Below are 22748 nucleotides of genomic sequence, written 5' to 3'. Positions count from 1 at the left end.
TCTTAGGGAGGACAATTTACATAGCTAATGAAAGAATACATGGTACTACCAACTCCCACATGCCATCTACCTCTCCCACCAATCCCACCCCATGACAAAGGCGAAGTTGGAACAAAGCTTAACTATAGCAACCACCACCACCACGGACAAGTTAGAATGGTGAGGGAGCTATAGAGAAAAATACAAAAGCTGTCAGAGTAGCTGATGGAGAAGGAGCTAGAAATCAAGTTGAATTACCATAGAAACAACCAATTGTCAGCTAAAGGCACTGTAAGGGAGGCTCAACAAATCAACAGCTGCTATTAGATCAACAAAAGCAGATAGCCACACTCAAAAGGTAGTTGGAAAATGAGTAGCAACAACGAACAAAGCTAGCACTAGCCAAAGGGAACGAACTAGTAGTAGTACAACTGGAGCTCATCAAGAAAATAACAGTTGGGACCACACATGCCATAGACCAGATGACGCCAGCTCAATTGAAAGAATAAATCTTTATCTTAGAGAAACAAATGGCTATACAACAAGATAAAAAAAGGCATGACAGATAGCCATGCAGGAGCTCGAGAAAGAGTTCAAAACCACAGACAAGGCACTAACACATGCTTATGCAAAGCTAGATAAACAAAAAGCCAAGCTGATTCAGCTAGAAGAGCAAGCCACGAAAAAGAAAACCTCCCAAAGATAAGGTCCCAATGCAAGCCGAACACAACAGCTGTGAAGCACGAGACTTCAGGCACAAAGAAATTGTAGCAACTACATACATTAAAAGAAGAAAACTCCAAGCTAACCTCTTGGTTGTAGGAAACCCAACAAGAGATGGCAGCCACCATCAAGAAAGAAGCCATCAAACCACATTAAGAAAAACCAGAACTACTGTGGACAGAGTCAGTTCAGAAAAAACTGGTAGAATTACATAAAGAAATTCAACTAAGAGATGCAATGGCCAAAGCAATTCAAGCAGAACTGGAGCTACAACAAGTAAGAAAACAACTCATGTAGGAACAAGGCAAACAATGAAGTCTGCATGAGGCGTTGTTGTGCTGACAGTCAAGCACCAAATGAGATTGTCAAATCCGCCAGCTGCTATACAAACAATCAAGTCAACATCCTCCATCATAGCAACTAGTGAAGTAATGTCCCTTCTATGATAAACTATAACATATCAGAATACCAATTTCTTTCTATTGGTACACACTGTTGGTACACACTGAACAGCAAACAAGCTTGCATCTAGAAACTAATCAGCTATCCCTGTAGGCTTCTCTTCTATGTCTATTATGCTGAGAAAATTTGCTATTGTATTCTAATTTTGCCGAGAGTGTGCACAATGGTGAAATAAAATCCCTACATCCACCTTGCTAACTTCCCTTTCAGATCTGGTTTATTTATCAAATACAATAGTGATTGATGATCTACATGAAACACAAATTGATTGCCTAGCAATAATGACGAAATTTGTTGACTAAGTAAATCAATCCTATAGCTTCCCTTTCAGTGGTGCTCTAATTCTTTTCAGCATTTGATAGCATCCAACTATCATAGTGTATTAGTATGTACCACTCTTCTTCTGTCTTTTGCATCAGTACACTTTCAATAGCTTTGTTCGATGTGTCCACAAACACATGGAACATCTTGTCCCATTCTCTAGTGGTTGAATTATTGGTGTAGAGCAAGCATTTTCTCCAAATTTTGGAATGCCTCCCTGCATTCTTCTGACCAGAGGAATTCTACCCCCTTCTTTGTGAGACTATATAGTGGTTGTGCCACATTAGCAAGGTATCTGAGAAATGTGTTGTGCCATTTTATGTGACCAAGGAATCTACTAAGCTCCTTCAGGTTTTGAGGTGGACCCAGCTTGTGACTATCATCTTGACCTTTACCGGATCAACAACAATTCTATCTTTGGACACTATGTGTTCGAATAGTTATCCGCTCTCCTAATAACAATGCACATTTAATCGGATTCAACTTCAACTTGGTTTGTCTACATCTTTCCAAGAATAGAAGTAGTTGACGCAGATGCTCCATGCACTTTCCAAAGACACTCAAGTCATCCACAAACACACACATGAATTATGTTATTTAATATTAAAAAATATCTTGCACCATGCATTGGAATGTTGCAGGTGCATTTTGGAGTCTCAAGGTCATGACATTTGAAGCAAATGCTCCCTATTCTATGATGAATGCAGTTTTCTCATTGTCCTTAGGTGCCTTCCTGATTTGATTGTATTCACTGAATCCATCTAGGAATGAATACATCTCATGGCTAGCTACAACATCTTCAACATTGAGTCTGTGAAAGGCACTGGAAATGGATCTCGTATGGTAGCTGCATTCAGCTTTCTGTAATCTACACAGACTCTTAGCTTCCCATTTTTCTTTGGCACAATCACTATTGGGCTCACCCAAGTTGATTTTTTCAATTGGGTGGATGAATCCTACTGCCAACAATTTGTCCATATCCTCCTTCACTTGCTTGGCATAGTTGGGATTCATTCTTTACCTTTTCTACTTGATCAGAGTTGCATCTTCCTTCAAATTTATCTTGTGCTGGTAGAAATTCAAGTCAATGCCAGGCATATCTGTATATCTCTAGGCAAAGACATCTTTGTGCTAGGTCATCAATTCTTGAAGATTATTTTTCATTGTATCTTCTAGCTTTGCGCTGATCTTTACCATCTGAGGGTGCTCCTTAATTCCCAAATTGAGCTCCATGAGCTCCTACTCCTGCACTTCGATGGATTTCTATTGCTCCCTATCTTTGCACCGCATTATCTCCATCCATTCTCTTAGCCCTTTTGTTGACTGGTCTTCTTCTTCATTCTTTGAGGAGTCAACGTTTTCTATCATCTCCTCCAACACTCCTTCTGTGTCTGTTCTGACTTCTGCCAAAGTTTCTTTTGTAGGTTGTACATTTAGTACCTCTATTGAGTACGTAGACACGATTTTTTCTACATCCAATCGGAAAGGATATGAGCTCTAGATTTTCTCTGAGGATTCTTCCCTCTGCATCCCCTTCAATTCCTTTTGGCATGTTTAATCCTTCTACATACAGTGGTCTGACAAAGGGATTCACTTTCCTTTTGGGGTTTGTGGAGATCTTTACTTTCTTCTTCCCCTTTGTGACTATGACCTGATCCTTGTGCCAGTCATACTTGATCTTTCCTTGCCTTAGCCAAGGTCTAGCAGCATGAGATATGATCCCTAGTTATTCATTCGAAGAACTAGCAAAAAAAAATTTGGGAATTCATAGCCAGCAATCTGAATGTATTCCCCTCGGATCAATCCTAGGAGTCGGACTCTATGTTGATCCGCCATCTTCATAGCAAATGGAGCTGGGTCATATTTTGTGAGGCCTAGTTCTATTGCTATAGATTCTGACAATATATTGATTCTGGAGCCACCATCAAGTATTTCTCATTGGATCTGTTTCCCCTTTATCATCACTATTATCTGGGGTACATCAACTTCCACTACTACGATTTCTATTATCTCACAACAACTGACTTGGAGTTGGCTTTCAACTCACTATTGGAGGAATCAAACGAGCTATTGTCCTGTTCCTTGGGACCTAGCAGATTGCTGAGCAACTTCCTCCTATAGTTGGGCACTAAGGACAAGAGTTGATCAAGTGATGTGTCCAGTTACCTTTCAGATCCTCCTATATGTCATGTTTTTCTACCTTCTCTTGTGGCTTGGTGTTCCATTGAGGAAATTCTTTTGTCTTTTGATGTTGTCTCTTTTCTACCAAGCCTAAGGGCTCTTTTTTGCCTCATTGCTGCTCCTTGTTGATTCACCTGTTTCCATGGATTTTTCTACCAAGCCTGAGGACTCCACCACCTCATTGCTGATTCAGCTCTTTCCGCCAAGCCTAAGGACTCCACCTCATTGCTGCTTCTTGTTGATTCAGGTCTTTCCGTGGATTTTTTAGTCCACACATTTTTGTTGCTTTTTGGTAGGCTATACCTGCTTCTTGAGCACACTTTCTTGTGCTGACTTCCTATGCTCCTCTTGTCCCCTGACTTTATCAATTGACCCTTGTACCTTGCAAGGCTTATCTTCCCGCAACTTTCCTTGTCTGGCCAACTTCTCATTTCCCTTTTGGGACCTAGAGATTACTGCCACATTTGGTTGTGCATCTTCCATATCCTTGATTTCAATTACATTAATGGGACGGTGTTGTAGGATCTGCCCCTCCTGATCCTCCCTGCAGCTCTTGTTAGTGCTTCTGAAACAGTTGTTGGTAGTCTTGCCGCATGTGGCTAGGCTTCCAAAAGTAATAACATTGGAATCCATCTGAATGCCCACCAACGCCACCTCTTTCTCTACCTTTCCCTTGGCCGTAGTAAAGTCTATATTCTTAGGGGAAAGTAGGAACATGAGCCCGCCCCCTTGATCTAGCCCTGGATCCGGTTCCGCATCATGAACCACGTGTGGTTTATTCGTAACCAAATAGTGTTTCATATGTGCCTCAATACCTACTACCGTCCGGTGTGGCAGTTAGATCACTTCTTAGTTGAGCTTAGATTTTTTATTAGTCTGTATAGCTTGGAGATGTTGGATGGCATCAAGAAATTGCTCTAGTAGGTGACCCGTGGTTTACAGGCTATGTTTCCCTTTGTGTAACTCAAAACTTTTTATATAATTTTCTATGGTGGTACTTTGACTCTACAGTCTATGCCTTCCTTCTCAAGTATTTTAGAGTCTATGCCTTCCTTCTCAAGTATTTGAACTTTGGACAATTTTAAAATTCCCGAAAGTGCGTGAGCGCTTGCAACTTGTGGTTACAAACAGCCAGCTCTCTCGCACGCACACACATACACAGTAACAAGTGTTATTGGCAATTTTTCTCTCAATCACATGCGCGCACATTTCCAAAGCGGAGAGCCAGGCACTTTCTCTGTCTCAGTACCCACGCAGCGCACACATTCGCAAAGCAGATAATTATAGCTAGCTTCTCCATGGCGACCGAATACTTGCCCTCTCAAGCTGAAGCCATGGCCGAAAGCCTGCTAGCCACCCACCTTTCTTGTACGAACGACTGCAACAGCAGTGATGATCACAATAGCAGAAAGCTTCATGCGGTGATGATACCATACCCTGTCCAAGGCCAGATCAATCCCATGCTGCAGCTTGCCGAGGCTCTCATCAACCACAACTTCATCGTCACCTTTGTCAACAACGAGCACAACCACAAGCGCATCCAGAAGAGCCGCCGATCAAAATCTCCATCCTGTGATAAATCTCAACAAGAAAACCTTCGCTTCGTGTGGGTAGACAATGGGTTACCCCCTGATTTTGATTACAGCGACATTCGCCCCAGGATGCTAGAGTTCCACAGGGCCTTTGGTAACATGAAAGACCCCCTCAAGGATCTCGTGGAAAGCTTGAATAAGAAGAAACCACCAGTCACTTGCATTGTGTTTGGGTTCCTCTGCACTTGGGTTCACCGTGTTGCAATGGAGCTCCACATTCGAAGTGTTTTTCTCTGGCCTCAGTCTGCTGCAGTCTTCTCCATCTACTACCACACACCCAAGCTCGTCTCCAATGGTTTCTTCCCTTACAAAAAGATCCCTCCCGGTAAGCAAGAAAATTGTTAATTAGCAAAGCTAGGATATCGAATAAGAGCACTAATTTTTATGAATACTCAATAATTTTCCCTGCATTTCTCTGGTTCTCCTTGTTTATTTAAAAAAATCAAAATTTTATCTTTTATGTCACAGGGTGCAATGATCTGGTGTCTTACATACCCGGTGTGCCCCCTCTCCGCCCTGTGGACTTTCCCACATTACTCTACATAGACGACATCTCTCAAATGGGCTTTTTGAGAGAGCAGTTTGACATACTGGAGAGCTGTGATGCAATTCTCATCAACTCTTATGAGCAGCTTGAGAAGGACGCTTGCGAGGCACTGCAAATAGAATTGCCCTTGTCTGTTTCTTTTGTAGGGCCTTTGCTCCCTTCTGCCCTCTTGGACGGCAGTAGCAATACGAAAGACATTAGTGTTGGTGCAAGCTTGCTGCAGGAGAAGAATGACAGTATAAAGTGGCTGGATAGTAAGCAAAAGCAATCCGTGTTGTATATTTCCTTTGGGAGTATGTTCAATCCTACTGCAGAAGAGCTACTGGGCATTGCCTTGGGGATCAAGGCTAGCAAGCAGCCTTTTCTTTGGGTGATAAGGCCTAGATCCTCCTTGCAAAACGTATCAGAGATACTGCCCAAGAATTTCATAGAGGATACTAAGGATTATGGGCTAATTATCCCATGGGCACCTCAGCTGAAAGTGCTGTCCCACCCTTCTGTGGGCGCCTTTCTAACTCATTGTGGATGGAATTCAACATTGGAGAGCTTGAGCATGGGGATGCCCATGATCCCTTTTCCAATTTCTACGGATCAGACTACAAATTGCAAGTTTGTGGTTGACATTTGGAAGGTTGGGATGAGCATCAAGAGGCAAGATGATGGCATGGTGGAAAGTGAAGAAGTGGAGAGGGTTGTGAGGATAGTCTTACAAGAAGACGAAGGAAAGGAGATGAGAAGAAGAGTTGGCAAGCTGAGAGATGCTGCAAGGAGGGCTGTGCAAGCGCAAGGCTCATCCAATACTCACATGGAGAAGTTTATTAAATCAATGAGGGATGGCAAACCCCACTAAGTATGAATGTTATGGATAGATAGTATGAATGCTTATTACTGTTTTGTGTTATCAACATTAGAGATGCCTTCATTAGACTTGAAACATAACATCAAAGAGCATAATTTTTTTTATCATACATACATGTTATGTATGTGTATCTGTGTGTGTGAGAGTATGTGTGTGTGTATATGTGTGTATATGTGTGTGTAAGGTGCACACACATACATACATACATGTTATGTATGTGTATATGTGTGTGTGAGAGTATGTGTGTGTGTAAGAGTGTGTGTGTGTGTGTATACATACATACATATACATATATGTACGTACACACAGACACACGTATATATATATGTTGTATACATACATCCATAGATACATACATATATATACACATACAACACTTCTTTTGTAGGTTGTGGCCCAAGCACATCTCAGATGGTATTTTGCACTACCTCTTTCTATTTCCCTAATTTTAAAAACCAGCAACTTGTTTCCACACAATGGAGTTACCATCTACCCAGACGCATGCCATCAGCCTAGAAAAAATCATATCCATGTGCCCTACAAAAAGGCAACCAATGTTCACGGAAGTAAATCTATCAACATAAAATACATGTAAATGCAATAATAGGATTGTGATGCAAAGATCACCATGCATGATCAATGTGCTGGTTTAAAAACCTGGGATCATACACATGCCTGCTGCTGTGGCATCCAAGCAGCCAAGTACCTTGAGTAAAACATGGATAAAATTTATCTCCGCTACCCTAGCCTATATACATGCTTAGTTGAACACTGAGCAATCAAGATGACTTATACATAGATCTGCCCTAGAGGCAAGACACCCATGCTTCTACATGCCCTTCTCCAACTAGTGGGTGACAATAACATGGAGCTCAACATGCATGAGCACTCAGCACCCCAAGAACAATAAACAAAATCATATACCTTGTGTGGCACCTCTACCACAAATAGACCACATTACATCGTGTCTATAGCTCTCCATATTGTAGATCATACTCCCATGCGTCTACATGTACAACATGAGTCAGTGGCACCCTTGATGTCTTCATGGAGCTCACATGACATCACCATACCAGGAAGAGATCTTCTCCGTGTCCTTGTTGTGGCACGATGTTGAAAATAAAGTAGCCATGTATCTCAAGATTGTTTGCCAGGTAAGTTTATATAACACCGACTGGACTACCCTGTTAGTGACCCTGTCCAGGAGCTGAAAAGATATCTTTACTGAGAGCACAATATCTACATGCACATAATCACATTCAGCCCTCTGGCTAACCTCTTTACTAGGAACATCACATTTTACAAGACAACTTTGGATACCATAACCCTACATACACAGCTTTGTTCGAATTAGTATACTCCTCATGATAGAAGCCATCCCACGTTGCCAACCACCTAAGCTTCGTATGTACCTAGTCATTCTCCTTCTAGATGGGTACTCATCTCTTCGAAATGTCCCCCGACATTGCCACTTTCATATAAAAAGGCATAATGAATAACAGTTGACAAGGTCTAAGACTATTTCAAAGAATCAACACGATATAATTAAAGACATGACACAAACTATTTCAAAGAATCAACAATATAATTAAAGACATGACAATTTATACTAACCTTTATACGACAAGTTGCTTCCATCGAACGCTCCTACATTCAAGATTATTGACTACCATGATTATTTCTTCCATTATTGTCCATCCGTTTATTGCATCAACACATACCCTCCAATTCCACCAAGCATCATCTTCCCTTTCAACTAGTAAGTCTCCTGTAATCATATCCTTACATAAAAACCCTAATTGAACCTTGTGTGTCTCATGGTTCACAACCCTGACAACAGCCATCTTGGAGGATAAGCTATCCTCATCAAGCAGGACCATGACAATGTCCTCTTCTTCCAACCATGGTGGAACACAACTAGGCCTTCTAGGTTCCCTTCCAGGTTCCAATAATCGGCTGTGGATTGTGAGGTCATCCATTTCATAAATAACTTGCTCACCGTCAGTCCCAGTTGGTAGATAGAAACACTCGTGGCATATATCACATACCTTGTGAATGCCCATCAACTTTTGTATACACTCATTGTATCATTGTATGTAAGAATTCGCAAGTCATTACCTAGGTTGAAGTGATTGACAATGACAAAGACTTGAAGTTCTCCATTGTGTTCATGAGAGCAAAGACCTTTTGCAACCTGGAGACATGGAGTTTACATCCTACATTGACTTGTTGAAGACTTCTGCAATATGACATTATCACCTACACTATGCTTCATCCCTTGCATAAAAATCTTTGAGTAGCATACTTTGTAGCCCTGGAATAGAGAGTCTCTCCAATGAGTACTTAGTTTAGCACGTTCCCATGCACTTAGCATCTTGAATTTCTTCTTAGATGGACCCACCACCACTCCCTTTTCATACATTACGGTTTTGCATGGCATTGAAAAAGCATTTGCTATGCTAGTCCTTGCATGCAAACAATGTACTTTCACCAATCTGAATGCCTTCCGGCACTTGCAACAGCTTATGCATTGCCTGCACATCTTGTTTATCTGGTAACAAAGCATCCTCCTTAGCATATATATCTGATTTTTCACTCTTGTGAATAGAACCCTACTATGATATTGCATGTGGGTCATCTCATTGAAATGATTATTCGTAGGGATTGAAAGATAACCAGAAACACTTTTTTCATACTCATAACACCATGAAATATCATGGGATCCATGTCGCAAAAAATCATCCAACATCTCGCCATTTCCTGTTTCAAAGCAATGTCATGTAGATCACAATAAGATATGGTTTTTTTTAACACATTTGGCTTATGGTTTTTGGATTATTCAAAGTTATACCTACAACATGTTCCAAAGGTGATGAGTTAGTTGCATCCAATTTTGCTCTGTGATAATACACCATGATAAGAGTAGTTTATGTGTCACCTTCATATATCTTCCTTGATACCTGTTTGCTCCAGAAACATAGTAGGGTATCAAAACTCCTGCTGCTACTCGTTGTGTGAGAGGTTGATCTCTTCTACATCCACCTTTACCACCATCCTTTAATCGACTAACTTTGCATTGAGCTGGATGGTCCCTGTCCATAATATTAGCATGCCCCTAAGTACACACGTGTCCTCGGATCATAGTCACAAGGGACGGGGGGCAGTAACGGGGGACGGGGACGGGGACAGGGACGGGGGACGGCCATATGTAGGGAACGGGGACGGGGGTAGGAATGGCACTTAAAAATTACTTTGTCAGTACCACCCACTCGCCTATACGGGCAAAGCTTGCATGTCCATGGCTGTGCACCACCTCCATGAGGTGATGGGGTGTGATTGACCTCATCCCACCATGTCCATCCCATTGTCCTTCTACGGGTAGTTGGAACTTGAAGAGCCACTGCCACGAGGAGGATGCCATGGATGATGGATGCCTCCTTGTCACTTGATAGCTTGAGAGAGAGAGAGAGAGAGAGAGAGTGAGTGAGGCTTAACTTGAGTGTGAGGATGGGTGGGGGTGTGTGTGTGTGTGTGTGTGAAGCTTGAGAGAGAGTGTGTGTGAGGGAGAGTGTGTGTCTTGTGTGTGTGTGTGTGTGAAGCTAAAGCTTGAAGTGTGAGGGGGTGTGTGTGTGTGTCTTCTTATAGGGAGGGAGGCAAGAGAGAGGCCAAGGCCCAAAGCCTCAAAGGCTCAAGGCCTATAGGCCAAGGCTAAAGGCCCATAAAAAGCCCCTCCCAAACGCCCAAAAGAAAAGGTCAAAAATGTGACCATTGCCCAAACAGTAACCTGCAGGCGTTCCCATGCAGCCGTCCCCCACAACCGTCCCCTCTTGGATCCGTCCCCGGAACGCCGTCCCTTGTGAGGGACTCCTAGCTGGGGACGTCCATCCGTCCCCGTCCGTCCCCGTCCCACAGTGTTCCCGGGACGGCGTCCCCCCGTTCCAAGGGTCCGTCCCCTCCGTCCCCTGTGACTATGCCTCGGATTCTTGCAGACATTCAGCAATGTTGAAGCAAGGGTAGTTGAAACTAACATTTAATCCTTCAATGAAGAGCTTCTCAAGATCGTTGATCAAAGGCACCAACATGACTGAGAAAGTCTCTATGCTTTTTTTCCAACACTATCAATGTCATGACCCTGTGTTTTTCTCTGGACAAGATGCAGATGTGCACGGGGACATGGTGGATAGTGTGAATGGCATCAGGTTGGAGTCAAAAAGGGAGCCCATGTGTGGATAACCCCATGTGTGAAAGGGGGCAAAGAGATTTTAGCTTAAAAGGTTTAAAAACCTTTAAAAGTCATTATAAAGCCCTTCATTAAAGAAAGACGTGGCCCTTATGCTATTTTGGGGCCACGTGTGAGCTTTTTGGTAAAAGAGGGGCTGCCAGGCAAAAGAGGCGCCTATCTCTTGATGAGGCGCATGTGCTTTTCATGGGGGAGTAGGTGGACTGCATGCTGGCTGCGCACAGGAGTATCCATGCAGGTCTGTACGACTGTACGGACAGCTGTACGGACAGGACAGAAAACAGGCGCATACAGGCTGCTGTGCGTGGAGAGTTTTCTGAAAAAGAGGCACATACAGGCAGGGGCTGCAGGGCTGCGTTTCTTGCAGGGGCTGCAGGGCTTCTTGCAGGGGCTGCAGGGCTGCGTTTCTTGCAGGCGGCTGCAGGACTGCAGGCGCACAGAACTGGGTGTGCCCTCTCTTTTTCCCATGCCAACACGTGGGCTGGACTGCAGATTGGCTGGCTGGCTGCGCTGCTGTCCATACAGGCAGAGTTGGACACAAAGGCATGAACTGCAGGTCCAAGACGCCAGCGTGGAAGAGAGGACAGTTGGGCAGTGGCTGATCTGAGCGTGGGACTCTCCCCCTTCCTAGTGAAAAGCTGCGCAGGTAAGCAGGGCATGAGAGGCTCTTTTGGAAAGAGGGAACTGCAGGAGAAACAAGGGCGTACATGTGGGGACAGCCAGTACTGCTTTCTCTTTCTTTCTCTCTCTCTCTCTCTCTCCCTCTGCTGAAGAGTAGACAAGGGTTGGTTTCTCTTGACTCAAAGGTGGACAGAGGCTGGTTTTCCATGAACATAGACATCATGATGATGGCGTTCAACTGATGGAACTTTCAGCTTCTCTAAGTTTTGGTACAGGACTGTTTTGGGACAGTTTACGAGCTGTTTTTGTTTGGCTGCAAATTCAGCTATGTGTGCTTGGGTTTCTGGCTACAGGCACAGGTCTTTTGGTTATGTTTCTTGGCATGGGAGTGATGCAAGCTCGCATGGCTGCGTGCTCATGGAGCAGATTGTTTTCTTCCTGCTAGAAAGGAACAGTGGGACCTACAGTATGGGCATCTCTATGTTGCCAGATGTTTCATGAGGGAACAGGTAACTAGATGTATGGGAAACAGAACAGGAGTTTTCAAAGGGAAACAGGCCTAAGGGTTTCATGTGGAAACAGGTCGTAGGTTTCTCGAAGAGACATGTTTTTGGGTTTCTCCAGGAGATAGGTCACATGCAGGCAGAAGGTACAGGAATGGACACATGTATGGTACAGCCTTGCTACTGGTTAGACAGGGGACAGGGAATCCATGACAGAGATGGATAGTACCCTTGGATGGTAGAGAGGGTTTGTACAGGTGTGTCGACTGTATGTTATGATGTGCTGTGATACTCTTCTGAGAGACAGTTTGGGAGTCTGTGTTGTGATACAGGAGCACTGGATGTGTTAGGGTGTGATGCTGTTCATAGTGTGAGAGGCTATGGATGGTTGTGGCAGCCTTGATCATGGGAGAAAGCTTCTGTATGCAGACTCAATGTGAGAGAGTCTTTTGATATGAACAATGGCTGGACTTGTTTGTGGATGCCGTGTGGACTAGAAGCCAGATGCAGGTTCTTTGCAGGCTTCAAGGGTTCTACTGTGACGGCTGAGTTCCCAGCCTTATATTGTAATCAAAGCTCTTATAATCAATTAAAGAAATACCGCAAGGGGCGCCACTGCGATTTGGGGCCAATCGGTGTCCGTGTACTTTTTGTAGGAGCACTCTAGCTCCCCCTGTTTGTTTTCCTTTTCTAGGTCCTCAATGGCGTTGAAGTATTTTATGTGCAAATGTTTGTTCCACCGCCCTTTGGTTTCTGAAGGCCGGTTTACAATCAAACTTAATGGTAGGAAAATGATTGAAAGTGGACCTATTGTTTCCCTCTTTCCTCCATGTAGTACGACCATGTCAATGACAGCAGTGTCTTTCTGCGTTCTAGAGGCTACTTGAAATTCATCCCAATGACACATCAACACAAAATTTCTAGGATCCCCCTGCCAAGCAATGTAAGAAAATGTTACATGTAGAAGCTCTGGGAGTCTTCTTTCAGCCCTAAACACCATCTTGGAACATGCTGATGAAAAATGCATGCAAAAGAGAGAGAAGAGAGAGAGAGATAGCTGAGTATTCAGTATATTCTAATGTACAAAAAGGTAGTACAAAACTTTACAGCCATAGGCTGCCTTCATGAAAAGGTAGAAACCCTAGTCTAGTCCTAAATCTTGTTGAAATGTCAAGCTCAACATGAGCTGACACTCACGAGGCGCGTGCATGACCATTCGACATTTACATCACTGGTGGGTTTTGGTAGCTGGCACTGACATATCTTCGCCAAAGATTCTACAGCTGGACTACACTGACTAGTCCACACCTATCCACTCCACTTAGCGTGTTCACATTATGAACCACTTGTATATACTCTATTATGTGTATTAGTCACTTTATCTTCTTTGTAGATCTCTTTTGTTGTGTGAAGAAGAAGAAGAATTTTCAGTCTCATCTGGAACGTTGTGTAGCTCGCTGAAGCTCCCGCCTCCACCCTGCACTGTGCGTGCCCGCCTGTCCCCCCTCTCTCTGTCGCCTTTTCGCCCCCCACCTCTCCGCCTTTTCGACCCTCCACCCCCCGCCTGCCCTCTTCTCGCCGTTGCGCCCCCCCCCCCTCCTGCCTCGCTGCTGCGCCTCCCCCCTCATCGCCATTTCGTCCCCCCCTCCTAGCCGCCTCTTCGCATTTTCGCCCCCATCCTCCTCTTCGCCTGTTCGCCGCCTCCCACCTCTCCGCCTGTTCTCGCCCGCCTCCCCTCAGCAGCGCCCTCCCCTTTCGCTTCTTTTTTGTTGCCGCCCCCCACCCCCTCAGGGCTTCTCCTTCGTTTTCCCCCCTCCTCCTTCGTGCTGCGTTTCACCCCCAGGGGGTTTTTGTTTTTCTTCATTTTCATCCGGTCTTCCGCCTCTTTGTGTGCAGCCCGTTTCTTGCAGGTTTCCCGCATTCGCCTCGCCTTCACCTGAGCTTCAGACTCTGATGGAGACTCCTCCCGCCTCGCCTCAGAGGGACTCATCCGCAGCCCCCTCGCCCGCCCCCGAGGACATCCCCATCAGGCTTTCTCTTTCGCCGGAAGAGGAAGCGAGCCTCACCGCAGAGGTGGAACGCCTCCAGGCTCATTCCACCATCTGCCGTATAGTCGGCACTCGCCCCAGCAGAGGGGAGATCAGGGATCTTCTTCAGGCTCGCCTTCTTGCAGATGTGGGCAAGATCCTGGATGTACAGCTCCTGGGCCGGGGCCATTATCAGATCGAATTCGAGGCCGCCCAGAGCGTTGCCAAGGTCCTTGCCATGAGTCCTCTGGACATCAGGGGTGCTCGGGCTTTCTTCAGACCTTGGCAGCATGGATTTGACCCAGCAGCGGTGCCCTCGTCGCAGGAGACCTCGACCTGCACCACAGCAGCAGGCTACTGATGGCCCGCCCACAGATTCGGCTCGGCAGGCTGCCTCAGGGACACCTGCTCAGGCCACAGAGACCTCGGAGTGGCAGCCTGGACAGGGGCGCCGCCGAGGGAGACAGCCACAGCAGCACGCACAGAGACCGCTGCAGCAGCAGCCACAGTCTCAGCCTCACTGGGTTCCTGTGAGGAACAGCTTTGCTCCCCTTCAGGAGGAGACCCCTGCAGCGACCGCCGAGGACCAGGAGATGCCAGCTCCCCCTCCTTCACCTCCCCCACCCCCGTCCCCTCCCACCGCCTCGCTTCCACCTTCGCCTCCTCCCGCCCCCGCTCCGGTTTCGGCAGCGGCTCCCTCTTCACCTCCCTCGCCTCCCCCTCCTCCCCCTCCGCCCGCCTCACCTTCCCGGGAGACCCTGGCAGTTCCCTGGCGCTCACCTGCAGTCCGGAGAGCGCTGAGCACTGACCTCGCTCGAGCATCACAGAGGAGACCTATGCCGATTAGGGCCTCACGGATTTCATCTATTCGCAGTCGGCTGAGTCGCCTTGGCATTAGACAGCGCTCGGAGGCCTTTGATTATACCTTTACACGACTTTTTGGAGCAGAGGGCCCCCATGAGCCAGCACCCATTCGAGTTCATGTAGTGATACCTCCGGCCCGCGGGGAGGAGGCACTAGACTCAGCGGTGGCCTTCTCGTTCCCTCTATGTGGACCTTGTGATCGGGAGTGGACTCTAGAGCTCGCTCTCAGCACTTTGAAGACTCAAGCAGTTGAGTTTTCTCACCACATGAGCGATCTGGAGGTGACTGATGTGATAGGCCGACTTTGGGAGTTGGCTCATTTTTTCTTGGATCCCGGGAGTGTGGATACCTCAGGGATTCGGCATTTGGTCGTGCGCATAGTGGCAGACTTGGCACGCGACCCTGGATATGTGAGTATACACGAGGTTTCTCTGTCAGAGCAGGAGGCAGTCGCCATGGGCCACAGCCCACTGGCGCCTGATCCGGGATTCTTGCAGTACACCGGGTGGGCAGATTCGCAGCCGTTCGGATGGGGACTACTCTCCATCCAAGCCGCTTGCGAAGGCCCGCCGTACAGCTGAGACAGCATCCACCTCAGCAGGGCATCCATGAGGATCATCTCATGGAATGTACAGGGCCTTGGCGGAGCACACTTTATACGCTATCGAGGTTGCTTGAGGCAGGAGCTTCAGAGATGCCTGGTTGGTGGCAGCATTGACATTTTGATGATGCAGGAGCACCACTTGGGTGAGAGCAGGATCCGGAGATATGGTTCGGTGATGCCTGGTAGATGGGACACTTTTTGGTCTGCAGGGTTTGGTCCTTTGGGTGGACAGGGAGGAGTATGCATGGTTATTGCAGATGTATGGCGGCAGGCCATTGTGGATCGAGGGATCATTGTGCCAGGTAGAGCACAGTATGTCATTCTGAGGATGCATGATGAGCTATTGGGTGTGCTCAACATCTATGCGCCCAATCATGCTAGTGCCAGAGCAGAGTTCTGGACTCAGGTTACAGATGCATTGCCAGAGGCCGCACATTGGTGTGTTGGGGGAGACTTCAACATGCTTGAGGACCCGGCAGATAGGGTGGGAGGCAGTCATGTTACAGTGCACGGCACGGAGCTTGCAGCTTGGGACCGGTTTTGCATGTCACTGAGGATCACTGATGCATGGCAGCATGGGGCTTTCTCCCGGTCTCAGGACAGTCTTAGTTTCTCTCGGTCGGATCGCCGGCAGGGAGGGACTAATCTATCACGGATTGATCGCTTTTATGTGGGTGATTGGTTAGGGGAGCGAGGGGGCTCCGTCGGCATTCTCGCTGGCACCTCATTTTCAGATCATGCGCCAGTTATATTGACATTGGAGGAGGGGACACGGGAGCCCAGCTTGCAGTTGAGGATCCCAGAGAGGGTACTTGCAGATCCCAGTCTCGCTGAGGACATTGAGAGGATCTGGCATGATAGTCAGTGCTCTGACCAGGATGCAGCGGGCCAGTGTGCCCAGGGACTCATTGATCTTAGCTCTTTTCTACACGCTGCAGCTTTGACTCGACTGGGAGAGATTCGTGAGTGGGAGCAACGGCTGAGACGCAGCCTTGCTTCGCTACAGCGCCTTCAGGAGCAGCAGCCTGCATGTGAGTGGGTGGCGTCCCAGCTGAGCCAGGCACGCCAGGAGGTTAGAGAGGTAGAGGAGCAGAGACATGAGTTTTACTTTCGTCGTCAGGCCTCTCAGTGGACGCAGCTTGGTGATAGAGTGACTGGGGAGTTTTTTGAGATCACTGGACCCCGTCATGCGCGAGCAGGAGTCCGTCAGCTTGGTAGACCGGATGGATCGGTAGCTACTGAGCTCGGGGAGATCAGAGCCATTGCCACTGCTTTTTATAGTAACCTGCTTTCAGCAGAGCCAGCCACTGAGGATCGAGATGTTTGCAGACAGACTGTGTGGGCCCATGTGCAGAGGAGGGTCACAGACCATATGCGTACAGTTCTAGGTGCGCCTCTGTCAGAGATTGAGCTTGCCGAGGCCTTGAGGGTCCTACCGCGACATAGTTGCCCAGGGGAGGACGGACTGACGTCGGCCTTTTTTATGCGCTATTGGGACCTTTTGGGGCCAGGCCTCCGCAGGGGCTTTCAGCATGTTTTGGACACTGGGGTGATGCCGCAGAGCTTCTCAGAGGGCTTGATCTATCTTATCCCCAAGGGGGAGGGAGTATCAGATGACATTCGGCATTGGAGGCCTATTACGATTTTCAATACTGTCTACAAGGTCTTAGCAAAGGCCTTGAGTTTGAGGATCCAGCCCTTCCTGGGGGAGTTGACTCATGCTACTCAGACAGGATTTGTCAAGGAGCGCAGTATCCTTGACAACATCTTTACTTTCTGGGAGGTGACGGCCCGAGCTAGGTTTCTTGGCGAGGACTTGGTCGTGATGCTTCTCGATTTTGAGAAGGCATACGATAGAGTTGATTGGGGATTCTTAGAGGGCACTATGCTTCGCCTGGGCTTTGAGCCAGGATGGATCAGAGGGGTGGCAGCTCTGTATTCCACAGCTCGCAGCCAGGTGCTGATTGCAGGAGGTCGGGGGCCGAGTTTTGAGCTGACCAGATCAGTCCGTCAGGGGTGTCCTCTCGCCCCTTTCCTTTTTCTCTTCTTTGCGGAGGCTATGAGTATGTACTTGACGGCAGAGGAGGTTGGTTTGAGAGGACTTCAGCTCCCAGTCCGGGGGGAGGATTTGCTTGATGCTGAGTTTGCAGACGACACGGGCTTATTTTTGCATGGCCAAGAGGCCAATCTTATTCGGGCTGAGCAGTCGCTCCAGGTTTTTAGTGCAGCTTCGGGAGCATTGATCAATTGGCGCAAGACAGTGGCCTTTTGGATCAGTAGTGCTCCCACTCCGGCATGGAGCCCGGACCCCGGTTTTAGATGGATTCATCCAGGCACAGCAGTGCGGTATTTGGGATGCCAGATTGGCCTCGATTTGTCACCTGAGCAGCAGATTGCCCCGCTTCTTCTGAGCATTCGGAAGAAGCTATTGTATTGGAGTACAGCTCGACTATCCTTCGCTGGGAGGGTGGTGGTGGCAAATCAGGTGCTGTTAGCGACCATGTGGTACATTACGTCTTGCTGGATTTTCTCGAGCTCTTGCATCAGCCAGGTACAGAGGCTGATCAGGAACTTTCTGTGGTCTGGGCGGGACGGTCAGCCAGCTCGGGCAAAGGTTGCATGGGCAGTTATTACACTTCCGCTGGCTCAGGGCGGTTTGGACATTATAGATCCAGTCGATCAGAGTAGAGCCTTATTGGGGAAGCTTATTGTTCGGGGGTTGCTTCCAGGCGGCGCTGAGCCTTGGAAAGAGCTCCTCTTGCAGTGACTGCAGGCTCGGGCGCCCCCTGCAGGGGGTACTTGGGCACCAGAGATTCGCTGGATCTTCATAGAGATGAGGAGGACAGGCCTCAGTAGAGGATGGGAGGACAGATTTGCTTTGAGTATCCTGAGAGCTTGGGAGCTGCTGAGACCGGGGCTCTCTCAGCGGCCTCCTTCTTGTGTTGAGGAGCGGGCCAGGCAGCCGCTCATCTGGAGCCCAGCGGTTCGTACGGAGCAGGGTCATATGCTGGGTTCTCGGCCTCGTCTAGCCTGGGGACCTTTAGCGGCAGGCCCAGCTCGTAGTTTTGGAGATTGGCAGGCTTTCTGCAGTCTACCAGAGGAGATCCAAGTGGAGAGGCTGAGTCACTTCAGAGGGGGGTTGATTATGAGGGATGATATTCAGGAGGCACTTACAGAGGGTGGTTCACACCTCTCGAGCCAGTGGCCCCACGGTGGATGGGAGCCTTTACACAGTTGGAGATCCTGATTGCTGTCAGAGCTAGCACTGAGGATGGCAGATGCCTCTACTATGAGATTCAGGATGAGGGCAGACTCCAGAGAGTGGAGGTGGAGTCGCCTTTGGTTGCAGAGTGCACCTTTCAGAGGATCCGGGTAGTGGCTGCCGCTTCTCGGAAGTGGCATATTGACCCCGACCCTGCTGATGTGCTCCCGGATTGGCGCATATGGGCATATGCAGCGCGCCCCTTGGCCCGGCTGCAGTGGGACCCCGGGGAGTACGAGTGGCATGATCCTTATGCATCCCTTGAGGCCACAGAGATCACCTTTTTCCAGTATACTGTTCGGCTGGGACGGCATATTTTGACGGCGAGGAGGACGGTTTCTCCAGCGGCAGCGGGGCATTGGCGATTGCAGGGACTCTCACAGGAGTTCCTGGAGGATTTTTGGGCTCGGCTCTGGGCTAGTCGACAGGCCCGCAGGATCTCGGCTTTTCAGTGGTGGCTGGTTGCCCACAGGGGCTCAGTAGTTGGCACTTGGCTTGTTTACAGCGGTCTTCCGGCGGCCTGCGTCCGATGCGGCCACCCTATGGAGACACAGAGACATTGCCTTTGGGACTGCCCTCAGGCACAGCAGATTTGGCTGCGGATGCTGCGTATTCTGGCCCCCCTCTCTCCAGAGGGTATGTTTACGTGGGGTGCCGCTGCTTGGTCGACTTCGTCAGGGCCTGCTATGGGCTATGAGATGGAGCAGGGCAGTCAGGCCATCAGATTTATTAGGGGCCAGCCTCGCCTGGTGTCGGCACCGGATTTCTCGTCCGCCAGCTGGACACAGGAGAGGGATTTACGATGGGAGCTCCTCAGCAGCCTCACCATCTGGTTCACCTGGAGGGCCCGGTGCTTTACGGCCTTCGAGGGGAGATTAGAGCCACCAGCAGAGACTGTTCGGGGGATTTGGCAGGAGTTGATCCACACCCTGCGAGGACAGTACGACCGCATCCGCCGGGGAGACTCGGATGAGGCGATCTTACGACGCCAGGCCTTTCACACCACTTGGCGCTGCGGCCCGTTCTACACCCTACACACGGGATCCCCCCGTTGGTACTACAGGCCACCTGTTTGGCTCTTCCCCCCTCCTATTGTATGATTTAGCCGCTCAGTTCTTTATACTGATGCTTGTATTTTGCAGCACCTAGGGAGAGTCTCCCGGGCTGCCATGATGTATTCACTGCTCTTCTCTCTTTCAGGAGCAGGAGAGATCTTTTGTAGCCCTACGGGCGTTTTTATATAACTAATGAAAGGATCTTTTCTCAGAAAAAAAAAAAAAAAGAATTTTCAGTCTCACCTTGTGTGTTCTCTTCTAGGGTTTGTGTGAGTGTGTGTGTGCTTGCAAGAGCTGATTCCAACAATGAGGACACCTGGTGTGAAGAAGGCTATGGAAGCCATGAATGCAAAGTTACAAAGATTTGGAAGAGTCAAAAACCCTGTGCAGAGGTTGACTTATGATGGTTATGTAGCACATCACTATGTTTATATAGCAAAAGTTGTGTAGGTTGTAGAACCCACATGTTTTGATGAGGCTATTGAAAATGTGTGCTACGGATGAGGAGATGGATGCATTGTATGGAAATGAGACTTGGGATTTGGTGCCATTGCTTGAAGGCAAGAAAGCTATTGGTTGTAAGTGGGTGTATAAGGTGAAACATAACAGTGATGGTAGCATAAGCAGGTACAAGGCTAGATCGGTAGCCAAAGGATATGCGCAGACATATGGGATTGATTATGAGGAGACATTTGCCCCAGTTGCAAAGATGGCAATTGTGAGAGTTGTGATTACGGTGGCTACAGCTAAAGGCTGGTTTTTACATCCATCAAAAAATGTGTTCTTGCATGGTGACTTGCAAGAAGAAGTGTATATGGATCAGCCACCTGGTTTTGAGCTTCCTAAGGCTTTGTATGGACTGAAGTAAGCTCCACGAGCATGGCACGACAAGACAATCTACAGCAGCAAAAATGGCGTTCCACAGTCAACAGTAGTAAAAACGGTGTTCCCATCTCCCTCCAAATGCACTCAAAAGAGCGTTTGATTCAGTCTGATTTCATGGAAAGAAGATTAAATCAACCAAGTGATAGGATCAATAGGAAGCTCTTGAATTGCTCCATCAAAACCCTCAAACAATGTTGCTCAATGATGGCAGGAAACTGAAACCCTATTTTCCCTCAGAATTCAAACATGTGGAGAAGAAGGGAAGATCAAAAATGTTTTGGATTAAGAAAACTTAATCAAGATTAGCAACTAATTTCTCCCAATTTTGGTCCTGTCCCTCAAATTTTGGAGCAGCTGCCCCAATTTCTTGATCAATAAATTTAATCAAAATCAAGAAAATCAAGAAAATTCCCAAGAAACTCCAAGAAAATCAAGAAAATCAAGAAAATCAAGAATTTTTTAAAATTTTCAAAAATCTTGGATCAAAGACAAGACTCTAATACTAATGCAATTAAGGAAACCTAAGGATTGCACTCATTAGCCTGGAGTACACACATGCCCCACTCATCATAGGGAGTAGCACCTATTGCACTCATAATGGAGTACAAACATAGCTTCTCAAGCGAGACAAGTTCACCATGAATGCTTGGGCATAAGAGCTCCAAGAAAGGTAATAGTCAAAATGATCTATAATGTGTGTGTACAATGCCCATGAGTCCAATATATCAAAATGATCTATAATAGTCAAAATGATCTATAATGTGTGTGTACAATGCCCATGAGCCCAATATATCATATAGCCCAAAGCCCCCAAAGGCACATATGTAAATGACTCTAAACCCAAGTGCCTCTGCTTATCACATCTTTCATAAACTTCAAGGGAAATTCAGACTTTCTGACAAACTGAATGACAACGCCACAGTGACAACCAGATTGACAAAACACACTGCATCTTCATTGTCAAAATAACTGTCAAAATCTGCCGTACTGCCAAAATCCGCCATGATCCTCCTTGTTGCTATGAACCTTGCTGCCTTACTACTGATCTTACAAAATAAGAATATGAAGACTATAGTGAATTCTCCATAATGTATTACCATTCAGTATCTGACTTCCAAGAACCATAACTGTCATGGCCCTGTGAAAATGGAGCAGGACAAGTGTGGGCATGGTGGTTGCAGAGTCAGAATATTTTATGATTCACATGGCGGGTGCCCGGACAGAGTTTACGATGTGTGGACATCCCTAGGTGTGAAGGGGGAAACTAGAAACATTAATTTTTAATGTTTATTGGAGTTTGCCCCTAGGCCTTAGTGGCCCTAGGAACTTATTAAAGTTGGGGCCCTAGGGATTAAATTGGGGAGGAGTTTTCTCTCTCTTCTCTCTCTCTCTTCCCTTTTTGGGGAATCGTGTAGCAAAAGGAGAGGTTCCTTCATGCGCTTGAAGACTAGCGTGGAAAAGCTCAAGAAGGAGGAGGCGACTGCTGAAGACCAGTTTGGTTGCTGTTTTTCTGAGTGGAACCAGCCGTACAGCACTGTACGGCCAGAACTGGGCACACTCTCTCTCTCTCTTTCTCCTCTGTTGCTGGCGGCGCTCAGGATTGCTGCTGGTTTGGCTGCGCAGAAGCCCTGTACAGGCTGTACAGACTGTTTTTCAGCAAGTACACCTTGTACAGCTGCCGTACAGTGTACGGGTAGCAAGGTACAGAAGGTACAGTTGCTGCAGAGGTGTTAACAGGTGCTGGACAGGTGCTGGACAGGCCTGTTTTCTCAAATTCAGGCAGGTACAGAAGTGGACAGCAGGCTGTTTATGCTAGTACAACGCCTGGCACGTATCCCGAGGCGGTACAGACGGGTACTGTGCTGATTTTCAGATCTGTACTTTACAAGGACAGCATAGGAGTGAGCATCAGGAGGAGGATACAGGCAAGTGCAAGCACACGTGTGAAGCAGGATTGTGGATTCAAGTGCCTGCAGGCACAGATTGGTGCTGTAGCTTCCTCGAGTGTTGTTTCACGAGCTGA

The 22748-nt window shown here is 47.5% G+C and overlaps 2 protein-coding genes across 11 annotated transcripts in view; one reads left to right on the top strand and one right to left on the bottom strand.

Moving 5' to 3' along the window:
- Positions 1 to 4793: 4793 nt before the first annotated feature.
- LOC147618383 (7-deoxyloganetin glucosyltransferase-like) lies at positions 4794 to 6766 on the top strand. The gene is made up of 2 exons (XM_086775146.1): positions 4794 to 5583; positions 5727 to 6766. Exons 1-2 carry the CDS (start codon positions 4965 to 4967, stop codon positions 6653 to 6655), a joined length of 1548 nt encoding a protein of 515 aa, XP_086631272.1. The 5' UTR covers positions 4794 to 4964; the 3' UTR covers positions 6656 to 6766.
- A 455-nt stretch (positions 6767 to 7221) lies between these two features.
- Positions 7222 to 22748, bottom strand: part of LOC147618379 (uncharacterized) — a 298368-nt gene continuing 282841 nt past the window's right edge. For 2 of the 10 annotated variants that reach the window (XR_015262101.1, XR_015262099.1), the window contains exon 3: positions 7222 to 7903. Coding sequence is in view for 1 of the 10 variants with exons in the window: in XM_086774812.1 (XP_086630938.1) it covers positions 7719 to 7903; positions 8000 to 8135; positions 8279 to 8311 (354 nt within the window). In the remaining 9 variants the exon portion in view is untranslated. Of the gene's footprint in view, positions 9425 to 22748 lie in introns of all 10 variants that reach the window. The other 8 variants (XM_086774812.1, XR_015262098.1, XR_015262096.1 and 5 more) reach the window with 8 other exon arrangements.

The sequence above is a fragment of the Cibotium barometz genome, chromosome 35 (assembly GCF_041138505.1).
Source record: "Cibotium barometz isolate CiBa-2024 chromosome 35, ASM4113850v1, whole genome shotgun sequence".
Classification (NCBI taxonomy): Eukaryota; Viridiplantae; Streptophyta; class Polypodiopsida; order Cyatheales; family Cibotiaceae; genus Cibotium; species Cibotium barometz.
Note: the sequence above shows the minus strand (reverse complement) of the source record. Positions and strands in the feature narration are given on the sequence as shown.

Bases quoted from the DNA above. Each gene is read 5' to 3' on its own strand.
- LOC147618383 (XM_086775146.1), top strand. From the start codon at position 4,965: ATGGCGACCGAATACTTGCCCTCTCAAGCTGAAGCCATGGCCGAAAGC. The intron at 5,584-5,726 runs GTAAGCAAGAAA...TTTATGTCACAG, and splicing joins TTACAAAAAGATCCCTCCCG to GGTGCAATGATCTGGTGTCT.